This window comes from Silurus aristotelis, assembly GCF_946808225.1.
Source record: "Silurus aristotelis genome assembly, chromosome: 25".
Classification (NCBI taxonomy): domain Eukaryota; kingdom Metazoa; phylum Chordata; class Actinopteri; order Siluriformes; family Siluridae; genus Silurus; species Silurus aristotelis.
Window position 1 is genome coordinate 16,650,683 of NC_139598.1, and position 19,393 is coordinate 16,670,075.

General features: G+C 38.6%; 1 protein-coding gene across 2 annotated transcripts in view; it reads left to right on the forward strand.

The window, feature by feature from the left end:
* rftn1b (raftlin, lipid raft linker 1b) overlaps positions 1-19,393 on the forward strand; it is a 94,211-nt gene that overhangs the window by 59,331 nt on the left and 15,487 nt on the right. For both annotated transcript variants that reach the window (XM_083529513.1, XM_083529514.1), the window contains exons 7-9: positions 522-725; positions 6,026-6,132; positions 17,797-17,900. In XM_083529513.1, coding sequence (XP_083385639.1) covers positions 522-725; positions 6,026-6,132; positions 17,797-17,900 — 415 coding nt within the window. The remainder of the gene's footprint in view (positions 1-521; positions 726-6,025; positions 6,133-17,796; positions 17,901-19,393) is intronic.

The window sequence follows — 19,393 nt, forward strand, 5'->3', positions numbered from 1 at the left end:
TTAGTTCCAATATAGATCTGAAAAATGTGTGGGGGAGAGGTCGAGCACAGCCGGATCGAAGCACACAAACAAATTCATCATACCCTATTTTAATCCATTAGATGCACTTTGTGCTTCTATATTTCAGATGTAAAAGCTAATTCAGCATACAGAGACGGCAGAATTGTATCGAGACGAGGCAGACAGTCAGCTGGGGACTCCTTGTCCTTGTTTGAGCTGTGGACCAGGTTATCTGATTTAGCTAATTAGTTAGCCTGCTTTCCCTTGCTTTCTTTTTAATCTGATAAATGAACTGGCCGGACTGCATCTCAAGAGCCAAGAAGGGACTGCTGCTTAGGGGATAAGTGATTAGCCATGGACTACAGTAGATCTGGTTACCGGTTGCAGAGTTTTTGTTCGATCCTAAAAGCTAGCATCTTTTCTTTCACCTAATTTATTTGACTTAGGTTCCAGGGGTACTTTCTACTCAATGCATATTCACACATTAAAGATTATTATGATGTTTTTTACCTCATGCCCAGGTGCTGAACTTTTCGGCTTGTTTAACTACCCCGGTGGGCGCCAGCAGCCGCTGAAATACTACACGGTAAAGGTGCCTCTGCAGGTGCAGCCTGGTGACGAGGGCAGTAGCGCCATCGAGGCCCAATGGCTGGACAACATGACGCAGCACTTCAACAACGGAGCCTCGCTGGTCGACGGCTACTTCAGTCTGGCCAAAGACGACGGTGAGAACGCTTTTTTTTTTCCATTAGTGCATCACAGGGAGACACGTACACACATACAGACATGCTTACATTATTGATTCTCTAATGGAAATGGCCAAACAAAGCACACTGCACGGATGAATAAAAGTACACGAGTAGTGAGTAGAGAGGGGTTTCAAAATACACCGGCATCTTACAGAGAAAATCGGTAAAAATCTAACTGATCCCAGAAACATTTTACACCTTTTGTGAACACATTTAAACCCTTTTAAAATCCATCCTCAAGTCGACCGCCAAATCTGGAATCTATTCTTCTTGTTTTGAAGTGTCTTCTCTTTTCAGGTGTTTAATTCGATTCTGACTTTGAGACTGATTAAACAGACCCATTCACTCATCTCCTCCAGATGAACGCATGAGCTGTTTTTGAACATAGCGATTAACCAGATCGAATTAGCGATCACTGCCTCTATTTTCCGTCTAAATAATTAAGCATTTAGTTGCGGTGCCTTTCGAGACTCCGCGCGCCTGAGCGCAGGAAGTGCGTCCCCCTGCGATGCTTTCTGAATAAGCAATCAGAAATGACAAGTGTTATTTGACTAATTTTTCACATTTTTCACGCCACTAGGTATTGAAGACTCCTGCTATTCTAAGTTGTAGGGTTGAAGGATTTGGTGTGGTAGAAGACGTTTGTCAGCATTTTTATCACATTACAATGTTTCGTGTTGTAACAGGATCATGTTAAACACCTTACAATTCGTGTTCCCTTGGCAAGGTGACTAATTTAATGAGAAAAACTAGAAAGGACAAGAGAGGAATGGAAGACATTGTTAGCTTGATCACAAAATGACAATAATATATATATATATATATATATATATATATATATATATATATATATATATATATGTATATATATATATATATAAGATTTGTTAAATTGAATTAATTTTATTAATATAATCTCAAAATAATAGCTGCAAAGAAAATCAGGTTTCTATCAATGCATTTATTTTAATATGTTCTCATTCCTTTAGCAACACAAAGACCTCTTTAAAAATAAATAAATTATTGTTCCAAAATTAATTAATTGATTAATTAAGAAATAAATTATGTATTGTAGCACATTGTAGCTAACTTGATGTATGCTATTAACTTTAAAACGAGCTAACTATGAGCTACCTCAGCTGTGAAGTATAGATAATGTTGATCAAATTAAAGCCTGAATTGCATTAAACAAGGCAAATCTCGATTTTAGGAAATGTATTTTATGGTTCTGATTTGCTAGCATGAGCGTAAACATTCTCTTTTTTGGGTTATCTCGATGGTTCTAGCTAGCTGTCCAGTGAAAAAGTGATTTTTGGTGACAATTTATACATACTCTGAAAGTAAGTTAACAAAAGTGAAAAAAAAAAAAATACACATAAATGGAAAAAAAATTCCTATACTTAACCGAAAAGTGTAAATATAAGACCATTCTAATTAGTAATAAAGTCCACGTTTGTCATGAGTCAAACACAGAAAGCGTGAGAAGTTTGAGTAGTTTCTGCAAAACAAACTCTTCTTCGCAATCATCTCTGCCCTTGGTGATTCGAATGATTTAACACACGTCACTAAACTCCTACTCTGGATCTTCTCCAGATATGAGGTAAAAATGTGACAGGATCACAGAAACCCGGAGGATTCTGGGTGGACACAATCTACAGCCAGTTTTGACAGAAGACTAAGGAAGTATAGTATATCTCCTCTAATCTGTTTACACAAGAGGCTTTGGGATGAGTTTGGCTATGGATTAGGAATTCCTGATGGAGTTCTCTGGACCGTGATAGTTATTGATGTTGTTGATGTTGCTCTGCTTCATCCATTTCCAGCTCCAGGAAGATATATTTACTTTTTTCGCTTTGAGAGGTGGTCTGAATATTAGATAGAGAGCTAAAAATCAAATATTTATGAGTGGCTCAACAATAAATCTGTATTTGTGATTTTTTTTTGTAAGTGTTTTGATCTGTAATGGTTGACTGGGTTTCTGTATTTCTTCCGAATACCAAACACTGGCTTTCAAACAACAAATCCACTTACAATACAATTCTGTTGACTGTCATTCTGAATCAGACATAATTTGCTTGATTAATCTATCTACTTCTCTGTCAATAATTCACATGCCATGTAATGAATGCAGGAATTGTGCAAATACAGGTTAAGACAGATTCAATAAACACATTTATAGAAGTAATCAGAATCTGTGAAAAGGCAGATGGTCAGGTGATCAACTAATAGAATAGTGTAGAAAAAGCTAGAATTGAAAACCCTTCAAACCTCAAACAGGATGCAAAGGTAACTGAGCGTATACTTTGCAGTAAGTTGAATGAATCCGAGTTGAATAAAATGTGACTATGAGTAAGTAGGAAATTGGAAACAGGTGGGACTAATCAGTAAGCAGGAGATTGTGAATACACACGTGTGAGTATTGGAAGTTGGAGTGGCCATGTTTAAAAGCCATGGTGTCTGATGGGAAATGTGGTTGATGAGAGTCTGGCAGTGACCTGATATCACTGTATTCACATTTATATATGAGTTCAAATCTGAAAAGCGCCAGTGGTGGACCAAGAACACAAAACATGTATTAGGGTTAAGGATACACAATGTAAAATAGTAGTCCAGCAAAATGTAAAATGTTTGACTTTTGAAATGTAGTGAAAAAGTCACTCCAAATGGAAATAATTCAGTAAAGTACAGACACTCAAAAAAGCTACTTATGTACAGTAACAAATTAAATTTACTTCCCTACTAGCCCTTTTTTGTCCCAGTCATCCATGACACTTCTTGCACTTGAGGAATATCAATAGATAAAAAGGATGATATTAAAAATGCAAACAAATATTTATTGGCAAATTCCCGTCACGTGATTACTCTCAGATCAAAAAGAACCTGAACAGAAATCACTGGAATCACTGCTAAACTTCCATATTTTTTTAAAAAGAAAAACCCTGTATTAACATCTTGGCTACTGCACTGGAGTCTCTGTTGGATTCTGTGGTGAGGGTTGGACATCAGCCATTTGTTAAATGTGTAGAATTCAGTGCCTAATGAAAGATTTGTTTGGCATGATATTGATCAGAAAAGCCACATGAACCTGCCTGCTGAACATCTCTTGATCCACCATGGCAAAAAAAAAAAAAAAAAACAAGGACAATGTGGACTAAAAGGTTCCTTTCGTCTGTGTCTTCTCACCTCTCCTCCTCACCCTTGTCAGAAACGGATTAGTATCCGCAGCTGTGACACATTCATATGCATAACTATTCATGCCGCACCTTCTATATTCAGATGCCAAGTGAAGCAGGGGTATTTTGCGTATGAATTTCCAATAAGGCATTATACTGCTCTGAAAGGAATTTCCAAGATACCTCGGCTGACTTTTTCTTTTATTCGGGGGTGGGGAAGGAACAGGGGGGACACACACACACACACACAAAGGAGGACGATTGAATGAGGCTAAATTTCCTGAGAGATGAAAGGCAGATGCACAAACACGTGCACACCGACACTCGCCGCAACGTCTGGTATTCACCTTCAAGCACAAGTGCATAGTGCACTCCTGCACAAAAAACATGTGAATGCTGACCTTCTCAAAAATCTGCCCAGCAACCCAAGCTTCCTGGTTGAATGTGTCATACTTAATCCTCGTACTGAGCACTTTTTAAAATATACATGAGTCAGACATGTTATTTAAGCCGTTCCTCACATCTTACTCACTGAGTCCATGGCAACTCAGTGTTCAGTAGCTTATTTTTGTCACAAAAATATTTCTTGAACAAAACCCTAATGAATGGTTCGTTTGGTTAAAAGATAGAGTCGTCAAAGATAATGCTAGACTTCATTCCAAAAACCGTGACTAACAACTGAATAAGGAACAAATAGAATAAGACCAGGGACAGAACTAAATTATTCTGGAGAGAGTCTTAGGAAACTGGGCATGGAGTGGGAATATAGTCTGACTGGTTCAAAAGACCATCAATCACAAATATTCAAGTGGATTTGCATTGACTTCCTAACATCATATTGTTTTTTGGGGGTGTATGAGTAAAACTGGAAATCCAAGAGGAAACTCAGTCACATGAAAAACATGAACTGAGTGAAGTTGAGATGCTGGGCTTTTAAATGAAGTTACCAAACTGCCACAGTTGGACCCTTGAGCAAGGCCCTTAATCCTCAACTGCTCAATCGTAAAAATTAAATAATTGTAAGTCGTTCTGCTAAATCCTGCAAATATAAATATAACTTCTGGCACTGGCGCTAACCAGGGACCCTGAAACTTTGAGGCAGCTCCACTGTCCGATACATCACAATGTCTTCTACATACAAATCAGTCGTACACAATATATACAGAATAAGATCTATGTGCCATGTGGAACTCATTCAGGTCGTCATGGCAATTGGTATTGAACTGGTCCAAAATGACTTTCTCTCCTTCCTTGCTGGTCTCTATCAGCATCCCTTGAATGGCCGAATGCTAATTATACCAATTCTCATGGTCTAGAGACCATTGAAATAGTCTCGTGAGTAGACCGTTCGAATTACAGCTGACGTACGTTGGTCAGAACAATAGCCGCTGTTTGAAAAGGGCACTGAGATGTCTTCAATCGAATGAGTCGAGCTTTAAATAGGTTTTTTCCTCCCATTGTCCCCTTTCATATCTTTTTTTCCCTCTCTATCTCCTGAGTCTAGCCATTTTTCCACCCCCCTACCCCGCCATCCTGAGCTTCGCTAATGAAATCTGAAGAGGCTTGGCAAGGAGACACAAACAGTATTAGAGCGAAGATGGAGGAACCGAGATGAGAAAGCAGAAGACAACACTCGACCCAAAATAACACCAGACTCTCCATCACATGTATATCGCCTCCTGCTGAGCTTATTAACAGTACACTCGTGGTAATGTATCTCAATCAGGGCCAAGCGCAGGGACAGCAGGAGCCATCTCAGACGCCAAACTTAAATCCGAAAACGAGCCTCTTGTGGCTTCTTTATTTTATACTGCACGTGTTCCAATAGCCATGGTTCATATGAAGAGGACGAGATATTAATTAGAGTTGCCATTCATTAGTTAAAAGCCGGTTTCACTATGGACGAACAGTCGAAATCGTACCCCGAGGTGTCTTTCTTCTCACTGCAGAGCTTTATTACCTCTCGCCGTCTTTTTATCTTTTTTTTATCTGTCTAGCATGTCATTACCGTCTACTCTGTGTTTCCTATAAGATAAACTCCTCTGGTTTTTCCGCCATACATTCAGACTCCCATTTTTAACTTCCACTTCTATCCCCCTTCAGATCCCCAGCCTAAGGTCATCGACAGCGTGTTCATTTTCCAAGAGGGAGACTCCAGTGCAAATGCAACCTACGACGCCATCGTGGTCGAGCAGTGGACCATTATTAACGTGAGTCAGCTCTTGCTTTGTTCCGTACTGCCATATACGTACCGAAGAACCTGTTGAGGGAAACAAGATGCCTTTTTATGGCAACAATCATCTATGAGGTGACATGAAGTTTACTCAACCGCATGGTTAACATTTCACAGAGTTGACTTCACTCCCACATGGCCCGTTTGGAGGTAGACCAGAAACATATTGTGGACTGCGTCCAAATGCTTTTATGCAAGACAAAAAAATAGAAGGAATGGAGTATCAGAAAAAAAAAGAATCCTGAAATCCAAAAGCATGCATTATATTATTTTTGAACTAAGTTCTTATGCTTGCTTGAGAAGGATGTTTTACTACGATGGTGTTTTAGTGCCAAATTACGAGAATAATATCGTAGCAATATGAGAATAATGTTGGAATATTTTGAGAATAAAAGTCGGAATTACGAGAATAAAATCGTAGCAATACAACTTTATTTTCGCTCCTTACTCTTGCTGTTTAACAGTCACAGTCCGTTAGTAACGACATTTTGTTCTTTTGTATACTGTGTATGTGGAAGAATGACAATAAAGCTTGAGTTGAGTTGAGTTGAGTTGAGTTGAGTTGAGTTGAGTTGAACCCTGGATTATGTACCAGCATAGGTGTTCAACTCCTCCAGTTTAATGTCTTTGATCATCATTCTCATAGTGTCTTCAGAAACATCATCTCTTTGAATAGCACTCAGATATAACCATCGATATCCTTCAAGTCGACCACTGGTCACCATTTCAGATTGCACAAAAGAGGCAATTTCCTCATTGTCTGTCTGATGTTTGCTTCTGAATAAATAAAGTTTCCCACATAACCACTGCAGTGTCCATTTACTAATTATAACTCCATGCTGATGCGGCAAAATAATTACTTTACTGCTAAATCCTAACCTTAAATATGAATTAACCAAATTCTCAACATCCATTTTCTCAAAATATTCAATCAATTTAAACCTGATACTCAAAATATTTCGACTTTATTGTATTGCTGATGTACAAATGATTTTATTTTGTTAATCTTAGATTTAATAAAAAAAAAAATGTAACATGGCACTAAAACACTGTCGTAGTTTTACAGATGACAAGAAGATTGGATAAAACTACAGAGAGATATACTGTGGTTCTCCAAATTTTGTTCCTAATTATTTATGGTTCTAATTTGGGACATTTTTGATAAACAAACCCTTCGCTCTTAGATTATACATATAACACAACTCTATGACAATTTTATCTCTATGAAGGGTAAAATCAAATCTAAAATTTGTCAAAGGATTGCAGGAATAATTGGAAGAAAATTTTGTGTTACTACATATTAGAGGATAACCTGGTTCTTCTTAGGTGTACCTCATGGTCGAGTCTTCAGAGGACACATATACGTTTGCGCTTTGGTGATTTGTCAGTGAAAATTCCTTTACTACTCGAACCCACTTGGTGCTGTGGCACAAATATCAGAGCTGACCTCAACTCCTGTCTGTAATTTGCACCTGCAGTCCCTTATGAGTTATATTGTTGTGTCTGGTTGGTCACACCCATGTCTCGATTTTAATTTTGTTGCATTTTATTTCCTAGCCTCTGTTTATAAACCTGTTAGGTTGTATTGTGTCTGGGTTGCTTTGTTTTTTTATCTTTGTGTTTGTACTGTTTAAGTCTTTGCATTGTCTTTGTAGTCAAGAAACGGAACCTAATGCTAATACTAGATATGTCAGAGTCTATTAGGTTTACATTTACATTTATGGCATTTGGCAGACGACCTTAAGCCATGTGCACACTGTAAGATTTGCACACACCGATGAAATTCTCTCAGTGTCGGAAGATTTCAGACTCTTTTCTGCAGTGTGACTTCTCCTACGAGGACCGTCAAACCAAAAACCAACAGGAGCAACAAACCTGATGACGCAATTAGCATGACAATTTCCTCAGGGAAATTGTAGAAACGAGTCAGTTGGACAATATAGCAGGAAGAGAAACTTATTGAGTTATAGAGGGAAAAGGAGTGCTTGTATGATTTGTATGTTTTATTCTTAAGCTATGTCATGAACCAGTTTAACGCTACAGGTTATTTTTTGTTTGCTGCTAGCTACCATTAGCGAGAGAACGCGGGACTGATCGGTTACGGATTGAATGCGTAAAACTTTGGAGAAAATCATGTGTGCGTCAGTTTACAGTCTGATATTATGATAACTGATATCCTACAGTGTCACATGGGGATCACAGTCTGACAAGCAACGATTGCACAGGACTATTAAAAATCATAAAGTTTGCCTCCGGCATTATTCAGAGCAATTTACACCTGAGCGGTTAAGTTGAGGGTGGTGCTGGGATTTAAACTTATGACTTTGTGATCCGGACTTTAATGCTTTCACCACTAAGCTCCCACTATCTTAGAAAGATGTAGGTGGAATATACCTACCATACCATGAGGTTTCAGTGTGTAGTTAAATGTGTATTATAAAAGGTTGTACCTTTAGTACCTTTTCCTACTCTTTATACCTTTATTTAAATGCAGCCAGGGGAGGTTTTTTCCATCACCTTGGCTTAGGACACAAAAAAGTCTTGATGCATTTCTTCCTTGAGCATTGGTGCTGGAGGCTCGAACGTGAACATGATACAAAGTATGGATGGAGTTTATGGCTTTTTGGGCTCAAATCTGTGCATGTCAATCATATCTACATGTGCTTTGCAGTGCTCTTCCTTCAAACAAACATCTTTACATTTAGAAATAAGGTCGGCTCAAAGACCATCAACTTGTTCACAAATGAAAAAGATAAATAGCGAGGCAAAGATAAATGGGATTTCTGGTCAACTCCACCTGTTTAATAGGCATTGCCGTTGCTAGGATTTGAGCCCCAGACATGTTTTGTTCACATGAGCTGTTGTGCCGCGTCTCCATCGACTCATTCCAAAGCGGTCACACTCGAATTGGTTCGTGATGCTCTAATATGTGTGTGTGGGCGTGTTGTCAGAAACGTTGTGTATTCTGATGCTATCACGGTAATCGAGTTTTGAGCTTCTTCAGCCGGTGGCTCTCCCTGCCTTTCTTATTCACTCGATCTGTCTATCTTTCACACACACTCTCTCTCTCTCTCTCTCTCTCTCTCTCTCTCTCTCTCTCTCTCTCTCTCTCTCTCTCTCTCTCTCTCTCTCTCTGTACCTCTATACCTCTTCTCATGCTGTATGCATTGCACCATGACCTGTGTTGCTTGCTAGCTAATGACAAAAAAAAAAAAAAAAAAACACGACTGACATTAGGTTGACATTTCTATATTTTCCTAATACGATTTAGCGAGCAGGACCTTTGCAGGATGCCAGGATAGTGACGTCGATCGCTCCCAGATTAGCAGAGTGATGAATTGTTGCAGGAGGCATATCGGAGATAGAAAGCGACAATCATTTTAGGTCATGTGACATACGAAACACACATTGACACACTTTGATGAAATACTTTTACTGTTTTGTTATCTTTTTTTTTTCATTGTAAATGTCACCCGATGCCCTTGATAACGCGATACACAGTCTCACGAGAACCAGTGGAAAACGGAAGAGTGTTCGGCGTCGTACAGTGGAAAAGCAAGCCATGCCTTGTACAACACAATTCAAATTGAGTCCACACTCTATTATTGCGCCTTGAAGGAAATCGATAGACAAGACAACCTTGGACGTATAATGCAATGAAGACCAAGGCTTATCAGCGCATGGCCAGCTTTTTCCTGTTCACAATTCCCACAGGAGATTTACTTGAAGATTTACTCCTTGGCAGCATAGTTATTAGTTTTAAACCACTGAAAAGAAAACCATCTTAAGAGCATTGTTATTAGACCCCAGATGCCGACTGTTTTCGAAGTAGCATTTTTTTAAAATGCGCTCAGTGATTTCGAATCTTGTCTGAAGACCGAACTGCATTCCTTTTTACAAAGTACTCGACTAAACGTAATGATTGGTGGTAGAGCTCTGTGCTGTAAGTGTGATTGGATTTCTTGCATGAATCAGCCTGACATTTTCAGCCCCAGAACTTGAAGAGGTGTTGAAAGGATGGTACTGTTTTTAGACTGTAATTACCACTTAGAGCTCCAATCCTCTTTCGGCAGATATTGCAGCGTTTATCACACAAAAAATGACAATATGTATGTACCCAGTTTCCAGAACAATCCGGTAATAAACACAGCAGGAACAGAGCCTGGAGTTACGTTTGGATGAAATGCATCGTCTACTCTGAATGATCAGTCTGCTCAAGGCTACTTTTTAAAAATTCAATCTCCGCAAAAAAACAGGCTGATTTCACATCTTTTCAAATGACTTGCATGTTTATGGAGCGATCTAATGCTTGGTTAATGTTTCCTGTGGCTCTCTGGATTCTTGGGCTTGACTCAATGGGTATTTAGTAGAGGGGTTTTAATGTGCTCTTTTTTCTTCTGTAGGTCACTACAAATGATATGATATGTAATGTTAGTATCAAACGAAATGTTTACAAAGTACAGCGATCTTTAGTATAGTTTTTTTGGAGGGCATAGGCATGTGTCTATATCATGCCCCAAAAAAAGTGACATCATTCATGACCTCAGGAAGCAGCTGTTCACCCAAAAACTGAAATTCACCAATCTGCAGTGAGAAGTTCTTCATTGGCTTTGATAGTGTAGACAAACCTAAACCCTGTCTCTCTCTGCTGCAAATGTAAGCGAACGATCCCATACTGGCACCATACTGGCACCTGTTGGTTGAGGATTCACTTAAGCAGTTGACCAAAGCAGATCATACATGACTTACAAGTCATTCTCAATTATCTCATCTCTCAGCATCGCTTCATCTGCTTCATCACACTATATGATTAGATTGGACACCAGGGTGCCAATAAATCTTCTCATGGACAGTCATTAAAGGCCAGTTCATAAACATAGTCCAGTATGAAGTGTCTAATTTGCACCACTTCCTACAGCAAAAAGCAGGAAAGTCTGAAGGTCGATGCAAGCGTGGGAGCAGTGTGATATCAGAAAAGCAGAAAGATCATTAAAATGTGTCCTTTGGCAGTACTTTCCTGTCCAACTCCTGCAGAGGTGAGAAAACACACAGCCATGTTTTCAAAGGGACAATTTTCACTTGCAATGTGTGAATCCATATGGACACAGCTGGACATGAAGGATGGAAATGTAACTAAGTTAAGAAACAAACAAGCGCAACTATGGAGGCTAAAGGTTTCCTATTGACTTATGTTTTGGAGGAGAATATGGTAAAATTCAGGCTCAAGTTCCTTCCTTCCTTCCTTTCTTCCTTCCATCCATCATCCTGTTCTGAGTGTGCTCCTGTCTTTCTTTATTACCTTTTTTTCCCTTTCATTTCATTCCATTCAATTCATTCATCTATACATACATACATATTCAAACATCCATCTTTACGTACAAATATCCAACCTTTTATCCATCTATTACTTTCTTTCTTCTTTTGTCACTCCTTCTATACTTTTCTTCCATCCACCCATCGATTAAAGGAACGAACCAACCATCCATCCATCCATGGTAGCTCACTGGTTAAGGCCTTGGGCTTTGGAGCAGAAAGTCATGATTTCAAATCCCAGCATCACCAAACCAAGCTGCTCCTACTGGGCAAATCCAAACATAGAAATGTTCTTGAATTCTTCCTGCTTTCCCTTCCTTCCTCTTTCATTCTTTCCTGCCTTCTTTCCTTTATTGTCTTCCTTCCTCCTTCTATCTTCACTCTTTCTCTCTTTCATTCCATTGTATTTATTAATCTATACATACATATATCCAACCATTCATCCATCCATTTCATCTCAATACTTTTCTTCCTTCTTTTATCAATTATTTTACCTCCTTCCTTCCTTCCTTCCTTCCTTCCTTCCTTCCTTCCTTCCTTCCTTCCTTCCTTCCTTCCTTCCTTCCTTCCTTCCTTCCTTCCCTTACATCGCATTTTAAAAATCCTTTCTCGAGAAGTCTGTGTTTTCCTTTTTGATGTGTCCCAGTTTTCACATTTCCACAGAAAAGATGTGCAGAAAATACTATTTAGACACGAAACAGAATCCAAATTCAAAATAAAGCAGACTCTCGGTTGACGTCAGGAACGATGTGTTATTTACTGTCCACTGTTACATTAAGCTTTTGTTATGTGCAAATTAAAGTCTTATACACCAGACTACAGCTGGCAAATAAACCTGACCTTCAACAGCAATAATAACTCAGATCTTCAAAAGGTTCATGCAATTTATTCAAAGTAAAGATCAAGCAAATATTTAGGTTACTATAAAGAAAGAAAGAAGACACATTCAAATAATATCTCAATCTGAGTAAATTCAATGAAGGAAGGAAGGAAGGAAGGAAGGATGAGAAAAGAGATGAAAGAATGAGGATTTGTTAATCTATTTAGTTTTAACTTTCTTACAACATATTCTAAAGGGCCCAGCAGGGGTATCTTGGTTTGGTGGTGCTTGGATTTGAATTCATGACCTTCTGTTCTGAAAGCAAATATCTTAACAAGTGAGCTACCACTTCCCCAGGGATGGACAGAAGAAAGAAAGAAAGAAAGAAAGAAAGAAAGAAAGAAAGAAAGAAAGAAAGAAAGAAAGAAAGAAAGAAAGAAAGAAAGAAAGGGATGGATGGATGGATGGATGGATGGATGGATGGATGGATGGATCTAATCAAGTTCTAATGAAAGAAAGAAAGAAAGAAAGAAAGAAAGAAAGAAAGAAAGAAAGAAAGAAAGAAAGAAAGGGATAGATGGATGCAGGGATGGATGGATGGATCGAATCCAGTTCTAATGCAAGAAAGAAAGAAAGAAAGAAAGAAAGAAAGAAAGAAAGAAAGAAAGAAAGAAAGAAAGAAAGAAAGAAAGAAAGAAAGAAAGAAAGAAAGAAAGAAAGAAAGAAAGAAAGAAAGAAAGAAAGAAAGAAAGAAAGAAAAGAAAGAAAAGAAAGGAAGGAAGGGATTGAGGAAGAATGGGAGTAAAGGAAGTGAGAAGAGGAAAGGAAGGAAGGAGGACGTAAAGGCAGGGTTATTTATTTTATGCGATTTCTAAATGAGTTCTGCTCAGAACATTTCTTAGGAAAGTCTCCTGTTGGAGGATTTTACATAAAACCTTTAAACATTTCTCAGCCGAGACAAACAAAAAAATTCCATTTCGACGCCAAGTGTAATGTTTATATTCTTCGGGGACGCATTCTGCACTAAATGAGAAAGTATAATGCGCAAAATCCATTATAGTTCTGAAAGCACACGTATTAAATAACATGCTTATGTTGTTTTGAAAGCTGGAAACATGTCTTTTTAGATATAAGACCTTCAAAGACCCAGGATGTTGAATGTCTAAACGGCTCCATGGTTACAGAAGTGCAATTCTGCTGACTCATCGGAAATCATATATTTACCTTAAAAAAATAAAAATAAAAAAAGTTTTTGCTTATGTGTGTGGTTGTGTAACCCAAAGTGCACTAGCAGGCCCGATTCCAATACAAACACATCCTCACCTTATCTCCAGTCCCTCCAGGAGCCAACGCTCCTGCTCAGGCCAATGTAAATAAGCACACCCGCTTTTAAGCCTGTAAAATCTGCCTCAGCGTTTGAACACACCGTCCAATAAAGCGAGATGCTCCAGTCTGGACAAAAAGACAAATCCACTGATGTAACTGTTTCTCAAAGGCTCCCTCATGTGCAGCTTCATTTGATTGGTTCATTTGAATTTTCGCAGGATATGCATATTTAAATATGTACTCGTTTCTATAGTTATTGAAAAGAAATTGAACAATTTCTATTTACATGAATTTATACCTTCAAGGACAAGACTTCAGTACAAGGACAAGATTCGAAGAGACTCAAGTGTAAACGTTTTATGCCACTCTGAGGCAAAGCCGTAACACAAAAGTGTCTTCAGGACAGAGGAATTGATGCTTTGCAGTTTTTCTTCAGGAGAAAAAAAAAAACAGAGAGGCTAGAGAAGGAATGGCAGCGTATAGCTAACGGAAGTGAAAACAGAAAAGAGCGATAAAGCGTAGCTCAAAACGCAAAGATGATTTTCCTTAATTTCCATGCATCTTATTGTTTTATTCCTTAAATATCTCATTATTTCTCATTATTATCTTATCAAATTTAAATATGCAAATGTTCGTCATGTTGATTAAATCGTTTCCATTTATTTCATGATGAAAAGTATCACTCGTGTACAATATCGATATGGCTGCAACCGTTACAACATATATTCCATTACTCTGTGTGTGTGTGTGTGTGTGTGGTGTGGGTGTGTGTGTGGTGTGTGTGTGTGCATATCTGGGACTACGCTTTGCGTTAACGTGTCTGCATGCAAACGAACGCCGGGTTGACACGCGACATGGTTTCCTTTGAGGACAGCTGCAGTTAAACCGCAGTGACTCGTCGACTCGGCTGTTATCAACACGAGTGCAGGAGCGAGAACCCCGAAACCACACACTTTTGCAAAAACAACCCTCATTTTGGAAAATCCGGAGACACAAATTGACTCGAAACTTGCAATACACTTCTCCTTCTTCTCTAATTAACATAAGCATTAACATTAACATCTGTCTTTATAAACCCTGAGGATTATCAATCCTTTTTTTTTTTTTCATATTTAAGGCTTATTTGGAATTCAAAGCCTTTTACAATAAACTTGAGAGAAGCTTAAAAATCTGGATAGTTTTATTTCATTAATCACGAGCCGGGATTGAGGTGAATTTCATTACCATCACAAATGCTTTTAATTATCTGGATTTTACAATTTATTCATTTGAAATATGATGGACTTAAATGGAAATGGATTATCCATGGAGAAGTAATCAAGGGAGAGAGAGAGTGTGTGTGTGTGTGTGTGTGTGTGTGTGTGTGTGTGTGTGTGTGTGTGTGTGTGTGTGTGTGTGTGATCTTACTCTGCTGTTCAGTCTACAGCACAAATGGCATGTATTATATTTTGTTCTCTCTCTCTCTCTCTCTCTCTCTCTCTCTCTCTCTCTCTCTCTCTCTCTGTTCTTTATTTTTATTGTTTTCAACATGTCAAACAATCCAGAATGTTTTCTATTTTCTATTTTTTAAAGTAGCCACCTTTTGCCTTGATGAACTCTTTGCACACCGTTTTCCAACGATCTTGAGAAGGTGTTGAGTCCATGTTTGCTGCTTTTCCTTCACTCTCCGGTTCAACTCATCCCAAACCAACTCAACTGGAGGTCCTCTGATTCAGCGTTCCATCACTCTCCTTCTTAAACAAATACCTCTTATATAACCTATAATTTTTTTAGGTGTGTTTGGGGTCATTGTTCTGTTGGAAAACAAAATGCTGGTCTAAGTGCAAACCAGATGCGATGGCATGTTGCTGCAAAATGCTGCGGTAGCCACTCTGGTTAAGTGTGTCCTCAATTTAGACTAAATCACCATCAGTGTCACCAGCAAAGCACTTCCACACCATCATACCTCCTCCTCCATGGTTCACAGTGGGAACCACACATTCAGGAACCGACCATTCACCCATTGTACGTCTAACAAAGACACAGCAGTTAGAACAAAAATCGCTAATTTGGATCTATTAAAACAGTTTTTCACTGATCTAATGTCCATTCCTTGTGTTTCCTGGCCCAAGCAATTCTCCTCTGCTTATTGTTCTTCTGAAGCTCCATGAACATATGCTTCAGATGGGCTGGAGTGACTTGAGTGGTCTGTTGTAGAGCTCGAACCATAGGGATGAATGTGAACATTGAACGTTGGTCTACTCACCTCATCTACATCAGTATCTGACTTTACCTGACCTGACCCTTGTGGATAAATGAATCTCGAAAAATCTCCGTGCGCACACTAACATCTAGTGAAACATCTTCCCAGAAGAGTGAAGGGTTTTACAACAGCACATTGGAATGACAGATAAATAAATGTGGAATGGGATGTTCATGCAAATTTACAAACATTTGTCAATATATTGTATATCCAGGATGGATGGATGGATGGATGGATGGATGGATGGATGGATGGATGGATGGATGGATGGATGGATGGATGGATGGATGGATGGATGGATGGATGGATGGATGGATGGATGGATGGATGGATGGATGGATGGATGGATGGATGGATGGATTCATCCTTTCATAATTCTTGGTTCTTTCTCTGTTGAGCAGCAGTCAAATGAAATGACTTGTACATGATCTCTTTCTTGGACACTGCTGATTCAGTGGCTCTTTCTTCCTGTTCACCAGGAAACGAATGTTCCTGCCAAGTTTCCTTATTAGAACAAACAAACTCACAAGACAGATTTTCAGATGTATCCTGCAGCAGTGTAAAGACCTGACAACGCTAGCTCAGTGTTGGTTTCTATAAAGACACCACAGGAGGTTCTTGGTGCCTAAGTGAAAAGAAATGAAACAAATTGCCTCCTGGGTTTGTTGTGTCAACAGCTGAGGAAGCGTTGCTCATGTTTAACTTCTCTCAATAATTATTACTTGATTAATTAAGTTTGGGAAGCAAACTTTTGTTATTTGCGATTGTTTTTGAAGCCTGATTTATTGATTGATTTCTTATTGCAATTCTGGATCAGATACTAATATTGATCTAATTCTGACAAATCTGATTTTAATTCGAATTCTGATTAAATTCTAACTCTCATTGAAATTAATAGAAATTAATTCCTGGGAAGGTGGTAGATCTGTGGTTGAGGCTCTGGGGTACTGATCGGAAGGTCAGGGGTTCCACCCCAAGTTTCTCCAAACTGCCACTCATGGGGCCCTTGAGCAAGGCCCTTAACCCTCTGTGCTCCAGGGGCACTGTATCATGGCTTAATATGTACTCTGACCCCAGCTTCCTAATATCATTGGAATATGTAATTATTGTATGCATTATTTTGATTCCAATTTTGACTATTTGCTTATTCTGATTTTTACCCAGACTTTGATATCGACTCCAATTTTAATTCTGCCTCCAGCATTGATTTTTTCGATTCTGGCTATGAAACGGATTTTGAGCCAAGACTAGTTTTGCGAAAGGGGAAGAAAATGTTCGGTATTTCCGGAAACTTTCCATGGGAACTCTTGTAAATATTCCAAGTTGTGTAAACATTCCAATGTGTGAAATTTGGGGAAATGTATATAAACTGTATCATATGCAAAGATAAATATAAACATTTCATTTGGCCATAAACTGACATGCATGCAAACTAACACAAGCAGATTTGTGACTGATTTAATTGTTAGTATAATTTGGTTGCACAATAGTTTACACACATCACAAGTTTTAAACTTAAAGGTATGTAATATTTATGTAATCTACGTGAATAATCGCCAAGATGGACATTTCTTGCAGGATTGATGTAATGACGTGTTATGTTATAGACGAATGCACAGTGCCTGTAGGGGGCGTAGCCTCAGTAACCCTGCAGTAAGTGTGCTGTGTGCATGTAATTGATGAATGTGCAGGTAGAAATTCAACTGAATTTGTATTAAATGCGGTTGTTTTTGCCAAAGTTCCCTGCTATAGGCGAACCTGCAATTTTGTAAATTCATTAAATTTGAATTGTTTCCAGCTTTGAAAATTCCCAAAATTCTGCAAACCTACCCAGATTATTTATATTTTTTTTATTCTGGGTTCCAGATCTTTCTCCATTTCCGCTTTTTAATTCCAGCTGATTTGATACCGAATAAGATACAGATCTGTTTTTTCTACAGGGGGTTCAGGTCAAGACAGACTACATCCCTCTCCTGCAGTCTCTGGCTTCATTTGGATGGAGGCTCACCTGCGTGCTGCCCACACCCATCGTTAGGACAAACAGGTATTTTTTGAGGTTACTTTTAATGAACTCAGCATGCACGTCCTCTACAAACCTGCCGTACATTTCAAAGTAAAAAACAATGAGCATGATTTGCAATCCTTTCCCATTACACTGAAAACGAATTTGTGTTCTGGAGGCGGTGATTGAAATAGTCAAGGAACTAAACAAGGCACAAACGAAGCACCAAGCAAATTTATAAAAGCGATCATTTACAGCAGCACATTCTGATAGTGATAGTGTGTGTGTGTGTTTTGTCTTTGCTATGGCATAACAATAGGTAATCCTTTCTACAGTATAGTACTGTTTCTATCTCTCTCATTGCATTTTTTCAGAGGTGTGTATGTGTGTGTGCCTCAGTGTGGGAGTCGAAAAAGCAAAGGTTCACATTCCCCAGCTGCACTTTAAAAATAGAAAACACCCAGTGCAGAAAACGGGGTAATTTTTATATAAAGCAATAATGTGAGAATCATGTTCTCTCTTTGTCTCTCTCCTTTCCAGAGTGTCTCACTGACTTTTTCACCAGGAAATTTCTAGAAATTCAGATTAATTAGTAACTCAACCCTTAAAAGGTGATATCCAGGTGATGTAAGTTGCTAATGCTAACTGGACTGATCAAGAAATTATTCCAAAAAATCTTCAAAAAAAGAAAAAATAAATAGTACCAGTTTGCCTTGCTTTGAAAACTCTGAATTAGAAGTCACATTGTTAGTCAAATGGAGTCAGGTGTCATGTGACCTCAATATATTGAAGTACACCTCTTTCTGGAAGACGCCAGGGTGCGTTAGAGAACATACCTAAAGAGTGTCATGAAGTTTCAGAACAATAAACATTTGATTTCAAAGAAAGGATCCCACTGAGCACGTTTCAAAACAATGTTAAATAAAATAAGGGTCAAGGATCATTCAAAGCAAGATGCTACCACCAGCATTCTTCACTCTAGAGCTGGTGTTTTCAGGGCAATTTTCTCACAATGTTAACATTACATATATTCAAAATCTTATGTAAAGAATGCTAAACAGATGCAAATGCAGTTAAAAGAGATACACTATATTGCCAGAAGTTTGTGGTCACCTGGTCATAAGTTTGGTATGTGTTTTTTGAGCACGATAGTCCACATTTCGTCCCAATTTACTGTTATGATTCCTTCCACTCTTCATGGAAGGTGTTTTATTAGATTTTGGTTGCTTGGGGAGATGTGTGCTTATTAAGCTAAAAGGGTGTTAGTAAAGTCATGTACTGATGTAAGTGAGGAGGCCTGGGGTGGAGTCACCATTCACCTTTATCTCAAAGGTGTTTAAAAGGGTTGGAGCTCTATAGCAGGAGATATTCTACTCCAAAGCAGATTTTCATGGAACTGGCTTTGTGCATGGAACTGGCTTTGTCATGCTGGAACCAGTTTGGGTCTCCTAGTTCAGGTTAAGGACATTTTTCATGCTACAGCATCCCAAAACCTCCTGTATAATTGTGTGCCTTCAGCTTTGTGGTAACATTTT